Source organism: Podarcis bocagei, assembly GCF_964188305.1.
Source record: "Podarcis bocagei genome assembly, chromosome: W".
Taxonomy (NCBI): Eukaryota; Metazoa; Chordata; class Lepidosauria; order Squamata; family Lacertidae; genus Podarcis; species Podarcis bocagei.
The window spans coordinates 93,181,311-93,200,778 of record NC_138131.1 but is presented as its reverse complement, the minus strand read 5'-3'; the positions used below and the strand labels follow the sequence as shown (position 1 = coordinate 93,200,778).

General features: G+C 45.0%; 1 protein-coding gene across 1 annotated transcript in view; it reads left to right on the top strand.

Moving 5' to 3' along the window:
* Nucleotides 1-872: 872 nt before the first annotated feature.
* Nucleotides 873-19,468, top strand: part of LOC308578172 (uncharacterized protein) — a gene marked incomplete at its 3' end in the record, with an annotated part of 130,874 nt that continues 112,278 nt past the window's right edge. The window contains exons 1-4 of the mRNA XM_081178429.1: nt 873-939; nt 5,430-5,583; nt 8,037-8,138; nt 8,983-9,162. Of these exons, the coding sequence (XP_081034555.1) occupies nt 917-939; nt 5,430-5,583; nt 8,037-8,138; nt 8,983-9,162 (459 nt within the window). The 5' untranslated portion in view covers nt 873-916. The remainder of the gene's footprint in view (nt 940-5,429; nt 5,584-8,036; nt 8,139-8,982; nt 9,163-19,468) is intronic.

Below are 19,468 nucleotides of genomic sequence, written 5' to 3'. Positions count from 1 at the left end.
GAACATCAAGCGAGAACAAGGGAATATCGAGGAGGCTGTCCGCCTCTACCGGAAAGCTCTTGAGGTACGTGCGTGGAGAATTACAACAATTAAATTGACATATAAGGGTTAGGCATGCGTACCCTGGACTCCTAGTCTGGGTCTTTTTAAAAATCGCCGATCAAATTTTTCTTGATCAATAACGGAAATAATGGTGAAGAAGTGAAAGTGAAGTAGCATTTTGAGGCTCGACAAAGCATGGTCCGATAAGTCCCTTTTGGAAGGAAGAGGGTCTGTCCCCCTTTTTATATTCCTAGGCCTCCTGGAATGACCAAAAATCTGCTTTTTCATCAGAAGAACAATGCAAGGTGTTAAGGAACGGTACAGAAATTGAAATAAAAGCTGGGCACATGCTGTTCTCTGTGTCGGCTGAGCTTGATCCCCTGACAGTCTTATTTTCTAACAGTATTTCCTATGCGTACGAAAAAGGCAGTTCATAGGCCCATTATTATTATTATTATTATTATTATTATTATTATTATTATTATTATTATTATTATTATCATTACCACAAATCATTCCAAACGGTGATTTATTTTGCAGCCAGCCCCTGCCACATTTGAGCATCAAAGAGGGGCTCTTTAAAATATGGCATTGGTCATTTGACAGTCTGATCTCCCAACAGTATTTCCTATGCATGCTAAAAAGGCAGTCCATAGGTTCCTCCTCCTCCTTAATTTTTGCAAGTCAATCCAAATGAGGATTTATTTCACGCCCACAACCTTTGAGCCTCAAAGAGCAGCCTCCGTCTCTTTAGAATGCTTCTCAGGGAAACTAAGAGTGAGCTTCTTCCCCGCAGGTCTTCCCGGAGTTTGCAGCTGCGCATTCAAATTTAGCCAGTGTTTTGCAACAGCAGGGGAAGCTCCAGGAGGCCCTCATGCACTACAAGGAGGCCATCAGGTGAGCTTCCAAAGCCATGGGGAAAATAGATTGAAAGAGCTCCTCCTTACTGTATTTTAATCTTTTGCTGGAAGCCGCCCAGAGTGGCTGGGTATAAATAATAAATTATTGTTGCTGTTGTTAATAATTATTATTACTCCTCATGCGCTGGTCTGGTGCCTGTGGGAAAGCTCTCCTCTTGTGGATAAAGCACTTTCTCTTTTTCTTTTAGGTTTTTTTATTTTTTATTTTTATTTTTATTTTATTTTTTGTCCCTTGAAGGACAGCCAAATTTAAATAACAATTCGACACACAGCTGCGAGGCATTTGCGAGCTTTTTTGCGGAGAAGGTCCTGTTGCTCCGCCATGACCTCCCTGCCAATTTGGATACAATAAAGGAACTGGAGGCCCCTCGACTGTCCTCGGGTCCAGTATTGGACCACTTTGACCGGATATCCCCAGCCGATGTGGACAGACTCCTCCGAGCTGGAAAGCCCACCACCTGTCCTCTTGACCTGTGCCCGTCCTGGCTGATTAGAGCGTGCCCAGACGAGGTGTGGGCCCCCCTGGGGGATATCATCAATTTGTCCCTTGGCACTGGGATATTCCCAGGGGAACTGAAGGAGGCAGTGGTGTGTCTGCTCTTAAAGAAAACATCATTAGATCCTTTAGATCTATCCAATTACCGCCCGGTTTCGAATCTTCCATTCCTGGGTAAGGTGATTGAGAGAGCGGTTGCTGAACAGCTTGGTAGGTTTCTGGATGAAACATCTGCTCTCGATCCATTCCAGTCCGGCTTCCGCGCTGGTCATGGGACCGAGACGGCTCTGGTCGCCCTAACAGATGATCTCCGCAGGCAGCTGGATCGAGGCGGGTCGGGGCTGCTGATTCTTCTAGACCTGTCAGCAGCCTTCGACATGGTCGATCACGAACTTCTGGACCACTGCCTTGCCGACGTGGGGATCCAGGGCACAGTCCTTCAATGGCTGCGCTCGTTTCTCTCCGGTCGGGGACAGAGGGTGGCGCTTGGGGGGGGGGAATTGTCATCGCGCCACTCCTTGGTGTGTGGAGTGCCTCAGAGTGCGATACTCTCCCCGATGCTTTTTAACATCTTTATGCGCCCCCTCGCCCAGCTTGTCCGGAGTTTTTGGCTGGGTTGCCATCAGTATGCCGATGACACCCAACTCTATCTGTTGATGGATGGCCATCCTTACTCGGCCCCAGATACACTGACCAGATGTCTGGAAGCTGTGGCTGGATGGTTACGTGGGAGCCGGTTGAAGTTAAATCCTTCGAAGACAGAGGTCCTCTGGCTGGGACGGAGCGATATGGGATTGAGGGGGCAACTCCCATCTCTTGCATGGGTGCAATTAGTGCCAGCATCGTCCGTTAAGAGTTTGGGTGTAATCTTCGACACCTCCCTTTCCATGGAGGCGCAGATTACAGCTATAACAAAGGCGGCATTTTTTCATCTCCGCCAAGCTAAGCAGTTGGCTCCTTATCTCTCTCACCCTGACCTAGCCACTGTGATCCACGCGACGGTCACCTCCAGACTGGATTATTGTAACTCGCTCTACGTGGGGCTGCCCTTGAGACTGACCCAGAAACTCCAGCGGGTGCAGAATGCCGCGGCGAGACTCCTTACGGGGTCTTTGCTGCGAGATCATATCCATCCGGTGCTGTACCAGCTGCACTGGCTCCCGGTGGAGTACAGGATCAGGTTTAAGGTGCTGGTTTTAACCTTTAAAGCCCTATACGGCCTAGGACCCTCGTACCTATGGGACTGCCTCTCCTGGTATGTCCCACAGAGAAATTTACGGTCTGCAAATAAAAACACCCTAAAGATCCCAGGTCACAGAGAGGTTAGGTTGGCCTCAACTAGAGCCAGGGCTTTCTCGGCTGCGGCTCCAATCTGGTGGAACGCTCTGTCACAAGAGACTAGGGCCCTGTGGGACCTGACATCCTTCCGTAGGGCCTGCAAGACAGAGCTGTTCCACCAGGCCTTTGGTCAGGGCGCAGACTGACTCCCTCCTCTGGCAACCTGCACAGAATTTTGCTTGATGGTTGCCATTAATTTGATTTTAATTTGATTTAATTAATTTTATAATGAATGTTTTAAAATGTTGGACTATTTTGATTGTTGTTAGCCGCCCTGAGCCCGGCTTCGGCTGGGGAGGGCAGGATATAAATATTATTATTATTATTATTATTATTATTATTATTATTATTATTATTATTATTATTATTATTATTCAGTTTTTTTATTTTATCATTTTATTTCCATACACTCCAAACATTTTCAATATATACAATACTGGGATTATACAAACCCCTTGGACTCTCCCCCACCCCCCACCCCCCGTTTCCATATTTTGCCATCTTTTCTTGCATGTAATTACAATGATTCGTTCTATTCCATTTCCTTATTTGCTACTTTGGCTTCATCAATGTTATATCAATCCTGCCTGTGGAAAACCATCTAATTCGATTTTAATTTGATCCTGATTTGTTTTTAGGAGGTAATTTAATTATTGTTTGATTTTATACTAATGTTATATATTTGATGTTAGCTGCCCTAAGACCGGTTTCGGCCAGGGAGGGCGGGATACAATTATTATTATTATTATTATTATTATTATTATTATTATTATTATTATTATTATTATTATTATTATCTAAATATGTATCTTTAAGGTATTCAATAAATTTTTCCCATTCTTGTTTAATTTTTTTATATATATAAATAGTTTTTATTAAGTTTTAGCATTTTATATTCAACACAAACATCATTCTTGCAGACAGCATAGATGAATCCCAATCTCCCCCAGCTTCCCTCTTCTGGTTTTTTAAATATTTACTTCTCCTGCCTATCTCATTCTCCCTTAATTTTGCCATCTTTGAACTAACGATGGTTATATCCTTAAGGTTTTTGCACCATGCTTTTTCACATTTCATCTTCATTATTTTCCCCATTTTGTCCTTTTAACTTTTTTCTTTGCTTAAATTTCCTATCATCTTGATGTCTGATCTTCACAGTCATTTTGATAATCCACTCTTCTTTTGTTGGGACCTTCTCTTCCTTCCACATCCGGGCTAAGAACATTCTGGCATAAATAGAATACACTGTCTTTTTAGGTCTCTTGGTATTTCTTCACCCGTTAAACCTATTAGAAAGGCTTCTGGTTTTTACACAAATGTTCTCTCCCCCCCCCCCCAGTTAATTATACAGTGGTACCTTGGTTCTCAAACTGAATGTGTTCCAAAACCAAGGTGCATTTTCCCATAGAAAGTCATGCAAAACGGATTAATCCGTACCAGACTTTGAAAAACAATCCCTAAAACAGCCATTTAACATGAATTTTACTATCTAACGAGACCACTGATCCCTAAAATGAAAGCAGTCATCCATGTACTGTACTCTAAAATAAATACAACAGTCTTGTAAATGATAAAAATGAAAATTATTTTTTTTCCTCACCTGCACTGATGATAGTCATTGTTCGGATGGGGACCGGGGCTTCTATCCGTTTCTGCAATCACACAATCAATCAATCAATCAATCAATCAATCAGTAACTAAACTGGGATCCGCACAGTCGCAAAAACAAATGAACCAAAAAAGCCTCCGAAACAAAAACACCACATAAATTGCAAAAACCAAAGCACCAAACTTAATCTGTTCCCGAAGTCTGTTTGATTGGTGCAGGCGCCCCAGAAAGAATAGCTGACAGCCAAATTTGATGTTTGGCTTCCGAAAAACGCCTGGAAACTGGAACACTTTTTCTGGGTTTTCGGCATTTGGGAACCAAAGCGTTTGAGTAGTAGTAATAATAATAATAATAATTTGTTTTTGTTTGTATCCCACCCTCGCCGGCCAAGGCTGGGCTCAGAGCAGCTAACATCATAAAAACAACACAACGAGCCTAAAAGCAGACATCAAGTAATTCAAATAAAAATTAATTCAGACAAGTTAAAATCCGGGCAGGTGGCAATTATTAGGGTGGAATTGAGAGTGATTAATAATTGCCAGAATTGAGGAGCATGGAATTTCCCAAAAGGAAAGTGCTGCTTGTCCGTATGAAGAGGATGCCACAATGCTGAACCTTTCTGTATAAAAAACCTTCTGTATAAAGAAACCTGTATAAAAAACATTTGAGAACCAAGGTCTCACTGTCTCACATGACCACTAGGGTGGTTCATAAAAAAACACTTTTTTGAAGATGCCTGCTCCCAAGGTCTTATCTTACTACACTAGGGATTATATAGCTATATCTGAAATTTTGTGCATATCAGTTAATATCTCAACCCTCCATGAAAATAGCTGTTTTCTTGGACGTTTTCCTATTTTGTGAAGGCTTTGGAGAAGGCATTTTTAAAAAAAGTTTTTTTAATGAACTGCCCTAAAGACCACCGTATAGGATAGAAAGAGCCTTCTTGACCCTTACATTTCCAGCGTAACTTCAGAGTATTTTTGTACCAAAATGGCACTTTTTCTCTCCCCCTCCATGTCAGAATCAGCCCCACTTTTGCAGACGCCTATTCCAACATGGGGAACACCTTGAAGGAAATGCAAGACGTCCAGGGAGCTCTGCAATGCTACACAAGAGCAATCCAGATAAATCCTGCGTTTGCCGATGCCCACAGCAACCTCGCTTCCATCCATAAGGTAAGCTTTGTGTCTCTGCTAAATCTATTTAAAAAAAACAACTGGGGGGGGGGCAGCAGGGGAATCTTAGTTTTTACAAAAGGAAAACAACTGGCAAAAGCCGTCCCAAACCGAGATGGGGCACAAAAAGAAAAAGGGGAGAATTGGAATTTATGCTGGAAGTGTGAGGAGGCAGAGGGCACACCGATACGTTTATGGTGGGGCTACAGAAACGTTAAAAAATTCATGAGGAAATAAAAAAGATGATCAGAATTAATTTAGAGGGGAAAACCAGAGGCATATTTACTGAGTATAAGAGGTAAAGAAATACCACAAGATGGGAAGATATTATTCTTATACGCGACAGCTGCAGCAAGGCTACTCCTTGCACAAAACTGGAACAGGAAATATATACCCACAAAGGATGACTGGATAAAGAAACTAATTGAATTTATAGAACTGGCAAGGTCAAGTGCAGTAATAAGGTACCAATCAAACTGGAAAATAAAAATATAATGGAAATGGTTTGAAGATTATGTGTTCAAGTACTGCTCAAAAACTAACATGTTGATATGTTTGGTTTAATGTTTGTAAATCTGGTTTATAATAATAATAAATAGTAAGTTAAAAGAGTTAAGAAATATAAATTTAGATAAAAATTGCAATGTGAATGTGAGTGAAGGAAGTCACGTGGGTATTTGGGTAAATGCTGAGTTGTGTATAGGGTTAGATGTGGGGAATCCATATATGTAATGTATAGTGTTGAAAATGTACGGCAACTAGCATGTAAAATGAAATCAAAAATAAATAAATAAATAAATAGGGGGGAAATAAAAATGGCAATGTGAAATATTATATAGGAGGGTGAGGGGCGGTGGAGGGAAGCCACAAGGGTGGTTTTAATGTCTGAAATTTTGGGTGGTAGGGTAATACGAATTTTGTTTTGTGTCTATGTGTTTGTTTGTAAATAATTTTTTTAAAAGGAAAATGAAAAAATTGCTATTTTTACTTTGAAATAAAAATGGGGGGGAGGTCTTATACGGGTGATTGGGTGGGTGAATGGCTCATTTTCTTAAATTTGAGCCCCCCCAAATAGAGGGTGGCTTATATAGACGGAAAGTATGGTGGAGTTCCACACCCAAAAATCTCATTGTGACTTCCAATCACCCCTACGTCACATTTCCGATGGCGCCCTTTTGCTCGTCTCTCCTAGATCTCAAAATGCATTGGTTTTGTCATATTTCCTGCTGTCCTTTGTCAATCCACACCTGCCAAAGAATTTAAATTTTCCCAACATTTTTTTTTAGACCACACATGTCCAGCGTGTGGCCGGGGAGCGTAACCTGGTTTACTTACTGGGGCAACCCCCCCCCCCCAAATGCTCAACAACTTCAATCCTAAAAAGAGCTCAACAACCTTGGGGTTAAATCCTAAAACAGCTCAACAAATTTGCCCCGCCCTCATGTCAAATCTGGCCCTCTTTGGGAAAATTTGGGCACCCCTGTAAATTTAGACAATACAGTCCTATCTCGGGTTAAATATGCTTCAGGATGAATATTTTTGGGTTGCGCTCCGCAGTGACCCAGAAGTAACGGAGCACGTTACTTGCGGGTTTCGCCGCATGCACAGACCCTCAAAATGATGTCATGCGCAGAAGCGGCGAATTGCGACGTGCAGATGCGGGTTGCATTCGCTTCAGGATGCGAACGGGGCTCCGGAACGGATCCCATTCACATCCAGAGGTACCACTGTACTCTGCAAGTGTCCTGTTCTCTATGAAATGTTTCTTCCAAAACCTCTCGTAATTCTGCCTGTATTATAATCTTGCTAATTCTGCGTATTTTAGCCTTTTTGCTAGCTACGCCAACTTAGTAGGGATGGGATTCTCCTTTCCATCCTTTGTCTGTTAAGATTCTCGCTGCGGCTATTGTAGACACTGTGACTTGCCATTGTTTTATAACCATTTATTGTAACATTTATTCTATGATCAATTACAATAATCATTCATTGTAATATTCATTTATTGTACGATTAATTACAATTTATTGTAATTGTTAAGAGTAGGTTTCTATTGAATTTTTACATGCTGATACTCAATATTATTCTATAGCATGGGGAGGCAAACTACGGCCCCATGGCCTTCTCAATCTAGCCGGGAGTCGGCATGTTTTGACACAAGTATAATGTGTCCTTTTATTTAAAATGCACCTCTGGGTTATTTGTGGGACATAGGAATGCGTTCCTTTTTCCCCCTCCCCAAAATCTAGTCTGGCCCCCACAAGGTCTAAGGGACAGTGGACGGCCCCCTGCTGAAAAAGTTTGCCGACCCCTGTTCTATTCCAATGATTGTTGAATGTTACTTTATAAGTCTACCAGGTGTGGATCATCGTGCCTTCTGTCTGTTCTTCATCTTTGGTTTTGATGGTTGAGAAAAAAAGCTAGTGGCAATTGCTGAAATATCCCTCCCTTTCTAGGATTCCGGAAACATCCCAGAGGCAATTGCTTCGTATCGCACCGCCTTGAAACTGAAGCCGGATTTTCCTGACGCTTACTGCAACCTGGCGCACTGTTTGCAGGTGAGGCAGAGTTTTAAGGGCCAACACTCCCAGGGTTTCCGGCATTTGGGAACCGAGGCGTTTGAGTCCCAAGGTACCACGGTAATGGTAAAAGCGTCACCTAATTCAGGAATTGTCCAATGTCACTTTAGAGACCAACTCAGTTTGTTCTGTGTCTAAGCTTTCATGTGCAGGCAGACTTATTCAGATACACTGAAGCGGAAGTCCCCACACCCTGATATTTAGAGGGAGGGTGGGGCGGGGTATTTCTCTGAACGGTAGTAGGACTCAATCGGTATGGTCAACCTGTGGACGACTGTGTCTCATTACATATCCTAAAACTATTTCAGGTCATCTGTGTACCATCCCTTGTTTTTTCAGTCATTCACAGTTGCCAGCAGGTGGACCATACCCATTGACTCCTACTACCCTTCGGAGAAAAACCCCAACTCACCCTCCCACTATATATCAGGGTCTGGGGGCTTCTCCTTACTCTTATATAGCAGGGTCTGGGGACTTCTCCCTCTGTATATCAGGGTCTGGGGACTTCCGCTTCAGTGTATCTGAAGAAGTGTGCATGCACACAAAAGCTTATATCAGGCATCCCCAACCTGCGCCCCCCCCCCGATGTTTTGGCCTACAACTCCCATGATCCCTAGCTAACAGGACCAGTGGTCGGGGATGATGGGAATTGTAGTCTAAAACATCTGGAGGGCCGAAGGCTTGGGGTGCCTGGCTTATACCAAGAACAAACTTTGTTGGTCTCTAAGGCACTACTGGACAATTTTAATATATTTTGACTTCATCAGACCAATACGGCTACCTACCTGAATCTAGAACCCTGGTTTTCTTTGCCCCCTTTCAGATCGTCTGTGATTGGACCGATTATGACGAGAGAATGAAGAAGCTTGTCAGTATTGTGGCTGACCAGCTGGAGAAGAACCGGCTCCCTTCGGTGCACCCGCATCACAGCATGCTGTATCCACTGTCTCACGGCTTCCGAAAGGCTATTGCCGAGAGACATGGGAACCTTTGCCTGGACAAGGTGGGTCTATGCTGTGAAGAGGTGTGCGCCGCTCCGTTCCGTCAGAGTTTGAATGCTTTCATGTTGGCTTTGGATATATAATAATATATAATAATTTATTATTTCTACCCTGCCCATCTGTCTGGGTATCCTCAGCCACTCTGGGTGGCTGCCAACCAAATATTAAAAACACAAGACAGCATTAAATATTTAAAAACTTCCCTAAACAGGGCTGCCTTCAGATGTCTTTTAAAAGTGAGATAATTGCTTATTTCTTTGACATCTGATGGAAGGGCGTTCCACAGGGCGGCCGTCACCACGAGAAGGCCCTCTGCCTGCTTCCCTGTAACTTGGCTTCTTGCAGGGAGGGAAGCGCCAGAAGGCCCTCGGGAGAGGGACCCCGGTGTCCGGGGTGGAGATGCTCCTTCAGGTCTACTGGGCCGAGGCCATTGAGGGCTTTCAAGGTCAGCACCGACACTATGAATTGTGCTTGGAAACGTACTGGGAGCCAAAGCAGATCTCTTGGGACCGGTGGTATGTGGTCTCAGTCAGACTGGATTTAAATCCTTTATTTTACAGAAAGGTTTGATCTTGCTGGCATCCTCTTAATATTGACAACCAGAGGAAAGTTTCATCTGCTGGGCTGTTTAGGGCTTTCAAGGTCAGCACCAACACTTTGAATTGTGCCCGGAAACGTACTGGGAGTCAATGCAGGTCTTTCAAGACTGGTGTTATGTGGTCTCTGCGGCTGTTCACGGCCCCCAGTCTGGCTACCACATTCTGGATTAATTGCAGTAAGGTAGCCCCACATAGAGCGCATTGCAGTCGTCCAAGCTGGAGATAACAAGAGCATGCGTGTCAGGGCTGCCACTCAGTCCCAGCTCACATAGGACCACGTTAGCCAGCGTTCAGGTTAAAAGAGTCTTTATTGGATTACAGCTTCCATTTCCAAACTGCAATGTGCAGCCCTACTTCTTCTAGGTCAGACCGGCGAAGACCCGTCTGAGTCTCCGCCTCTAGCACACCAGCTTAATACCCTAGCCTTGCTCCACCTCCTGCGCCTTTCCTTCCGTCTCTGGGTCCTTCTGCCCCCCGGGGTCTCTTCTTTCCTACTCTCTTCTGACGCGGACCCCCCTGACCCTTCCGCCTCCTTGCGGCGGGCTTTGGGACCTGGCTCACTCTCTGGGCTGCTTACTGCGCCAGCTTCCGCTACATTTGAACTTGGCGCGCGCGCCCAACTCTCTACCTTCCTCTTGATCGTTTCGTCGCTCCCCGAGGTGGGCGTGACTACTCCTGACTCATGCCCTCCCTCCTTCTGAAAGCTTCCGGAACCCGATATCTGGTCCCCTTTCTCCCTGCTGCTCCCGGCTGGGTACGTGGGTCCCGATCTCCAACTGCTGCTCTCTGATCCCTCTCTGGACCCTTCTTCCTGGGGTGTCCCCCTGCTTTCCCCCCTTGCTCTGACCGCTGGCGCTCCCTTCTGGGAATCCTCGGACTCACTGGACAGGCTCGGTGATCTCGGTTCGTCATCCCCACTCATCTTTCCTTCGTATTCCTCCCCCTCGCTCTCTGTCTCCTCCCTTCTCTGCGTCTCTGCTCCTGAACCCCTGACAATGCGCCACTCTGGCAAGAGAGTCCGTGGGCAGGGAGGGTCTTATCCTGCATCCCAGATAGAGCTGCCCTGGACACAGAACAGACCTGTGCCTCCATGGGTCCAAAATGACCCCCAGACTGTGCAGCTGGTCCTTCAGGGGCACAGTTGCCCCGTTCAGGACCAGGGAGTCCCCCCCACCCGCCCACACACCACAGAACTTCAGTCTTGTCAGGATTCAACCTCAACCAGTTAGCTGCCATCCATCCTCCAACCGCCTCGAGGCACCCGCGCAGGAACTCCACCGCCTTTGCCGGCTCTGATTTGAAAGAGAGGTAGAGCTCTCTATCAGGCTTCCTCAACCTTGGCCCTCCTGATGCTTTTGGCCTACAGCTCCATGGTCCCTAGCTAGCAGGTCTAGTGGTCAGGGATGATGGGCACTGTAGTTTGAAAACAGCTGGAGGGCCAAGGTTTAGGAAGCCTGCTCTGTATTGGCGCCAATGGCTGTTAAGCGAAAAAATTCCAGGGTGAGTGACTCCTTGACAGCCTAGCTCACCGGGGCACTTGTCCCCCATGGGTCCATGCTGTCAGTAAAAGGAGGAAGTCCCAGCCCGGTAATTTGGAGCAAAACAGTGGTCAGTAGACCATGATTCTTACTGTTGCACCACAGGTCTGCCCAGGAGTAAGAACCCCGAGCATGGGGCAATGTCAACTTTTAAAACTTCCTTCTTCCCCCCAGAATACACTTCAAGCAGCATCGTTGATACATCATCACTACATCACTAGCACATCACAAATGAGGAGGGGTATACAAGGGTTATGCATTCACTATGAGGTCCCTTTATCAGACCCCTTAAATCTCCATCACTGAAAGAACAATAAAACTCTTGACACGTCCTTTCCCACTGGACTTGTCTGGAGATGGGCATTCAGAACACCTGCCTTGCTAAACTGCCTTGGCAGATGTCTATGGTTGCCCCCTTGGTCCCTCCCTCGGTGGGGTGCCGTGTATGTGCTCTCAGGCTTGGGGAATTCTGGCGGGATGCCCTGTTCCTGCTGCCTACATGACTTCCTGCTTCTTGGCTCATGGAGGGAGGTGGAGCCCAAATTCGTTCAAATGGCGGAATGAGGAGAGTCGGTTAAAGCATAGATTTTCTGCGTGTCTTTCTTGGGCTGTCAAGTCAAAGGTATGTATATTTGTAACATTGGAACAACTTCAAAGATGTGGCCTCATGTCCCCCACCCCCATGTCATTTCCGTAACCCGGCTTTCTTGAATCCCCTTGCTAGATCAACGTGCTCCACAAGCCGCCTTACGAGCACCCCAAGGACCTGAAAGGCAGTGAGGGCCGGCTCCGCGTTGACTACCTGAGCTCTGACTTTGGGAACCACCCCACCTCCCATCTCATGCAGTGAATCCCAGGCATGCACAATTCGGACAAATTTGAGGTGAGGTGCACAAGAGGGCAGCTGTGTGAGTAGCTCAGGCGGCAGAGCGCTGAGACTCTGAATCTTGGGGTCATGGGTACGAGCCCCACGTTGGGCCAAACGAATGAATACAGCCTAGGACCGCCTCTCCACGGAGGATCTAACAGTCTGCAAATAAAAAAAATGTTAGAGGTCCTGGGCTTCAGGGAGATTAGGCTGGCCTCGACCAGGGCCAGGGCCTTTTCAGCCTTGGCCCCGGCCTGGTGGAACTCTCTGCCACAAGAGATCAGAACCCTGTGGGATCTGACATCTTTCTGCAGGGCCTGTAAGATGGAGTTGTTCCGCCGGGCCTTTGGTTCAACCTGACTCCCCTTCTCTTTTTGTGTAAGGACTAGTATGAAAGAGGCCTCCCAGTGTTCTCACAGGCCCATATAAGAGTTGGGCCTGATGAGCGTTTACTGTTCCCAACCCTAATCCTGCGGAAAGCCATCTAATTGGATTTGAATTTGATCCTGGCTTGTTTTCAGGAGGTAATTTCGTTATTGCTTGATTTTATACCAGTGTTACATATTTGGTGTTAGCCTCCTTGAGCCCGGTTTCGGACGGGGAGGGCAGGATACAAATAAAAGTTTTTTTTATTTTTTATTTATTATTATTATTATTATTATTATTATTATTATTATTATTATTATTATTATTATTATTATCATCATCATCATCATTCTCATTATCCTCTTAATTTGCATCAGCCCTTGGTTGTAGCAATAAAACAACGAGATGATCTGCAAGGAATAGAAATGAAAAATCAATGATATCAAATACATTTGAGGGTTTTGAATCGAGAGTGGACCTTATTCTGACTGCCCCAGCTCAAAACCCGGCCGCCTTTGCCGTCACCTGCTCCTCTTGATCTGCCAAGAGAGGACTCTGGGGTAGTGGTTGGGCAACCCGGAACAGGCAATAAAGGAGGGGTAATCATCTCACGACAAACCTAGACAGCATCTTAAAAAGCAGAGACACCACCTTGCCAACAAGGTCAGTATAGTAAAAGCTATGTTTTCCCAGTAGTGATGTATGGAAGTGAGAGCTGGACCATAAAGAAGGCTGATCGCCGAAGAATTGATGCTTTTGAATTATGATGCTGGAGGAGACTCTTGAGAGTCCCATGGACTGCAAGAAGATCAAACCTATCCATTCTGAAGGAAATCAGCCCAGAGTGCTCACTGGAAGGACACATCCTGAAGCTGAGGCTCCAAGACTTTGGCCACCTCATGAGAAGAGAATCATAGAATCATAGAGTTGGAATAGACCACAAGGGCCATCGAGTCCAACCCCCTGCCAAGCAGGAAACACCATCAGAGCACTCCTGACATATGGTTGTCAAGCCTCTGCTTAAAGACCTCCAAAGTAGGAGACTCCACCACACTCCTTGGCAGCAAATTCCACTGTCAAACAGCTCTTACTGTCAGGAAGTTCTTCCTAATGTTTAGGTGGAATCTTCTTTCTTGTAGTTTGGATCCATTGCTCCGTGTCCGCTTCTCTGGAGCAGCAGAAAACAACCTTTCTCCCTCCTCTATGTGACATCCTTTTATATATTTGAACATGGCTATCATATCACCCCTTAACCTCCTCTTCTCCAGGCTAAACATTCCTCATAAGGCATCGTTTCCAGGCCTTTGACCATTTTGGTTGCCCTCCTCTGGACACGTTCCAGTTTGTCAGTGTCCTTCTTGAATTGTGGTGCCCAGAACTGGACACAATACTCTAGGTGAGGTCTGACCAGAGCAGAATACAGTGGCACTATTACTTCCCTTGATCTAGATGCTATACTCCTATTGATGCAGCCCAGAATTGCATTGGCTTTTTTAGCTGCTGCGTCACACTGTTGGCTCATGTCAAGTTTATGGTCAACCAAGACTCCTAGATCCTTTTCACATGTACTGCTCTCAAGCCAGGTGTCCCCCATCTTGTTTTTGTGCCTCTCATTTTTTTTGCCCAAGTGTAATACTTTACATTTCTCCCTGTTAAAATTCATCTTGTTTGTTTTTGCCCAGTTCTCTAATCTGTCAAGGTCGTTTTGAAGTGTGATCCTGTCCTCTGGGGTGTTAGCCACCCCTCCCACTTTGGTGTCATCTGCAAATTTGATCAGGATGCCCTTGAATCCATCATCCAAGTCGTTGATAAAGATGTTGAATAAGACCGGGCCCAAGACAGAACCCTGTGGCACCCCACTAGTCGCTCTTCTCCAGGATGAAGAGGAACCATTGATGAGAATCCTTTGGGTTCGGTCAGTCAGCCAGTTACAAATCCACTGAGTGGTAGCATAGTCAAGACCGCATTTTACCAGCTTCTTTACAAGAATATCATGGGGCACCTTGTCAAATGCCTTGCTGAAATCAAGGTAGGCTACATCCACTGCGTTCCCTTCATCTACCAGGCTTGTAATTCTGTCAAAAAAGGAGATCAGGTTAGTCTGACATGACTTATTTTTCAGAAATCCATGCTGACTATTGGTATCACAGCATTCCTTTCTAGGTGCTCACAGACTGTTTGCTTAATGATCTGCTCCAGAATCTTCCCTGGTATTGATGTCAGACTGACTGGGCGGTAATTATTTGGGTCCTCTCTTTTCCCCTTTTTGAAAATAGGGACAACATTTTCCCTCCTCCAGTCTGCCGGGACTTCGCCTGTTCTCCAGGAATTCTCAAAGATGACTGCCAGTGGTTCTGAGATCACATCTGCCAGTTCTTTTAATACTCTTGGATGCAGTTCATCTGGCCCTGGAGACTTGAATACATCTAAACTAGCCAAGTATTCTTGTACTATCTCCTTAGTTATTCTGGGCTGTGTTTCCTTTGCTGAATCATTTGCTCCAAATTCTTCAGGTCGGGCATTGTTTTCTTTATCGGAGAAGACTGAGGCAAAGAAGGCATTGAGGAGTTCAGCCCTTTCTGTGTCCCCTGTTTGCATTTCACCATCTTCTCCTCTGAGTGACCCCACTGTTTCTTTGTTCTTCCTTTTGCTACGAACATACCCATAAAAGCCTTTTTTGTTGCTTTTAACCTCTCTAGCCAGCCTGAGTTCATTCTGTGCTTTAGCTTTTCTGACTTTGTGTCTACACGTGCTGGCTATTTGTTTGAATTCCTCTTTGGTGGTTTCCCCCCTTTTCCAGTTTTTGTACACATCCTTTTTTAATCTTAACTCAGTTAAAAGTTCTTTAGATAGCCACCCTGGCTTCTTTAGGCACCTTCCATGTTTCAGTCTCATTGGTATTGCCTGACGTTGTGCTTTTACTATCTCCCTCTTAACAAACTCCCAGCCATCATGAACTCCCTTTCCTTTTAGTATTACTGTCCATGGGATCTCACCCAGCATTTCCTGGATTTCCTGGAAAAGACCCTGGTGTTGGGAAAGATGGAGGGCACAAGGAGAAGGGGACAACGGAGGACGAGATGGTGGGACAGTGTTCTCGAAGCTACCAGCATGAGTTGGACCAAACTGCGGGAGGCAGTGGAAGACAGAAGTGCCTGGCATGCTCTGGTCCAGGGGGTCACGAAGAGTTGGACACGACTAAACAACAACACAATCATCTCCTCAAGGCTTTTTATAAAGCACATGCACTACTGATTTGGTGCTACATGGGACATGAGCGTTTCCCATGTGGAATCTGTCGGAATCGTCCCTCGAGTCCAGTCCAGGGCGAGACATTTGATCTTGCAAGGTTCAAAGCTGTCGGCATTTTGGGATTGCTTGGTGATGCAGATCAGGTGCTGGAGAGTCGAAATGGGACGGTGGGAAATTTCCTGATAGCAGTCAAGTTGTTCTGACACTTGAGATCATTTAGGCACTGACAGATTAGACCAGGCATCCCCAGCCGTCGGCCCTTCAGATGTTTTGGACTACAATTCCCATCATCCCTGACCACTGGTCCTGTGAGGTAGGGATCATGGGAGTTGTAGGACAAAAACATCTGGAGGGCCGCAGGTTGGGAATGCCTGGATTAGACTGTTTGCTTGACTAAAACCCAAAGTCAGTATCTGTTGTGGGGATAAGCCACAAGAGGGAAGCTCTTTGGCAAAGATTCCCACATTGCAGGGGGTAAGCCTAGATGAGCCTCGTGGCCCTTTCAAACTCCCTAGTTCTATGATTATATATTAGCAATTGCTTCATCATTGAGGAAAGCTGTGATGGTTCATGCGCTTCGTAAATTCTGGCCTTTTCCTGCGATGTTTGGGAAAGATGGGCTTTGTCTACTGTTTATCGGCCTGTGTTTTGCTGCGCCTCACGTGCTTCCTGCTCAAGTGACCCTCAAATGTATTTTATACAATGGACTTTTTATTTCCATTCTTGATTGATATTTATTACGGCCATTGGCCCGTCACACGACAGTTTCCCACCAACATATATATACTTAAACCTCCAAATTTAAAACAGCTAAAAACTTACAAGAACAGACAAGAACCAAAGCAAAATAAGCAAAAGACCCAACAACATACATTACAATAAATTTGCAACATAGACATCGTCTTCTGCTCATAAATTAATAAAAGACATCAGTGGTGATATCACCTAGTTACATCCTAAAACATATATCATGGTTTAAAAGGGTCATCTGAGCCGCACAGGAGTCCGTTTTTCTTCTTTAGGGATAGGACGCTGATCAAGAATCTGGCAACCGTGAGTGATCTTAGGGGATCTTCATCATTTAGTAGATATCTCAGTTTGGCTTCATTCCAATCATCGGCGATTCCCTTTAGATATGGATCAAGAAACTTGCTCCTGGCCGATGAGTGAGAAGCACAATCAAAGATTATGTGATGCAACGATTCCGGTGCCCCACAATTACAATCACATAAGAGCGATATCTGTCCATTGGAAAATCTATTTCTCAGCATGTTCGATGGGATGGCGTTGAATCTTGCCTTTATAAAGGCATATCTATGAGTTGAAGAAGTTAAGGAATTCAAATAGTTTGGGAGCCTTAAGAGGGGTAATAAACCAAGGTTTTGAGGTGAGCAGGTACCATTGCCCAACACCATTTTCTGCTGCAAGTCCATCTCCTCTAGTTTACAGGTTACTGTTCTTTTAGCTGGAACTATGTCCTGCTCTAGTAATTTAGATGGGGAGATTCCCATTGCCGTAATTTTCAGTTGTAAATTTTTTACCCATGGGCTCTGGAAATCATCTCTCCACATACATTGTATCAAATACAAGTTTGGGAGATTGTGCCATAGAGATAACCAGTGACAGAGTATGTGCTTCCACAGGGCGTTTTCCAGGGATACAATATTAAGTTCCATGTGTAACGCTGTATTACTTACACAGTTGGGCAGTTTCAATATCCCTCTTAAAAACTGATTTTGAATAACCTGTAGGTGAGATAGGTTGACAAAAGTCCCCCAAGTTGAGATGGCATAAGCAATTGTCGGGATCACCTTGGCCTTGAACACTTTCAACGCCGATGGGATGTGGAGGGCTCCATCGGTGAAGAAGAATCGCAAGATCGCCAAGGAGATAGCTTTGGCTCTGTTTGTAACATAAGCTACATGGGCCTTCCATCTAAGGTTATGTTGTAACCAAACTCCCAAGTATTGGAATCTATAAACTGGTTCGATGACTCTCCCATCAATTCTCCAATTATGGAGTTTCCGGCTCTTTGAGAAAACTAGGATCTTAGATTTTCCATAATTAATTGTAAGGGAATTTGTGTTACAATATGATCCAAAAAATTTTAAGGCCCTCCTGAGACCTACTCTAGAAAAGGAGAGGATGACTGCGTCATCCGCATATAGTAACAGAGGGCAACGATAAAGTGCTAGGCGGGGTGCGTGAATCCTTTCTTGAGCCTCTGTTAGGGGAGTCCTCATGTCGCTTATGAATAAATTAAACAGGAATGGAGCCAATATACAGCCCTGTCGGACACCTCTGTTAATGGGAATTGAATTGGTGAGATCGCCCTCCGGAGTGAGTCTCACTCTGGCCACTGAGTTCTCATGGAGTTTAATTATTAGCCAGAGAAGCCTTCTGTCGATGCCCCAGCGGGTGAGTTTTTCCCAGAGGATGTTCCTGGGGATACTATCGAATGCTGCCTTTAGATCAATGAATGCCACACAGAGTTGGCCACCCTTTGGGGTGGAATATTTCCAGGCAAGATGCTGTAAAATTAGAATATGATTAATTGTTGACTGTTTTGGGCGAAATCCAGCTTGTTCGGGCCCAATTAATTTTTTCTCTTCGGCCCATTGGGTAAGTCTGTTCAACAGGAAGCGGGCATACAGTTTCCCCACTATTGAGAGCAGACTGATATTTCTATAATTTCCTGGGTCGTCTGGTGAGCCCTTTTTGTGGATTGGAACGATAATAGCGTCCTTCCATACTTCCGGGATCATTCCAGAGTTGTTAACGGCATCAAAAATGGTCGCCAGGACTTAAGCCCACCAGTCCGCATGGTATTTTATAGCTTCTGCCGGGATCAGGTCTGGCCCAGGCGCTTTCCCTGTTTTGAGTTTAACGATCAAATCATGGATGTCCTCCGGATCAGTGGGGGGCCAGAGGGGAAGCTGTTCTTGAAATTCATCTCTTGTGTTAGCAGTACAGTCAGTTGTGGCAAAATAATTTTTTAAGTATGATTCCCAAACCGGGGCAGGAATAATAGTTAAAGGGTATCTTTTAGTTCTTTTATTTACCAGGAGCCAAAATTGTCTGGAGTTCCGTAATGATGAGGCTTCTATGATTGCCCGCCATTGATTCACTTGCCATTCCTGTCTAGCTCCCTTTTGAATTTGCTTGTAGGCCGATTTTGCTTGGAAATATTCTTTTGGCAGGACCGTTGCTTTATATTCTTTGTAGATGTTACCAAGAAGTTGTCTAGCCTGTTTACAAGCACTATTGAACCACAATGCACCTATCTTCCTTTGTGTTCGATTTATTTTAGGCGTCGGAACAGAGAAGAAGGACGATAGATCTTCTGACAGATTCGAGAATAGTCTTAGAGTTTGGTCATAATCGTAGTAGTCCTCAATTAAGCCTGAATATGCTTGTTTTAGCCCTTGTTGGAAATATGCTGAGTATTTTTGGGCCTGTAATTCGGACCATTTAACACTTTTGATTTGCAATACTGAGTTCGTAATCAGATGTGTTGGGTGCCTGTCTCCATCTGGGGTCCAGTCTATAGTCATTGTGGCGACCAACGGTAGGTGGTCGCTCAGTTGAATATTTTCAACTTTAAAATGGGAAAATTTGGGGAAAATGTCATGAGATACTAACATATAATCCAGGACACTGTTTGCAGAGGAGCTTATGTGTGTAA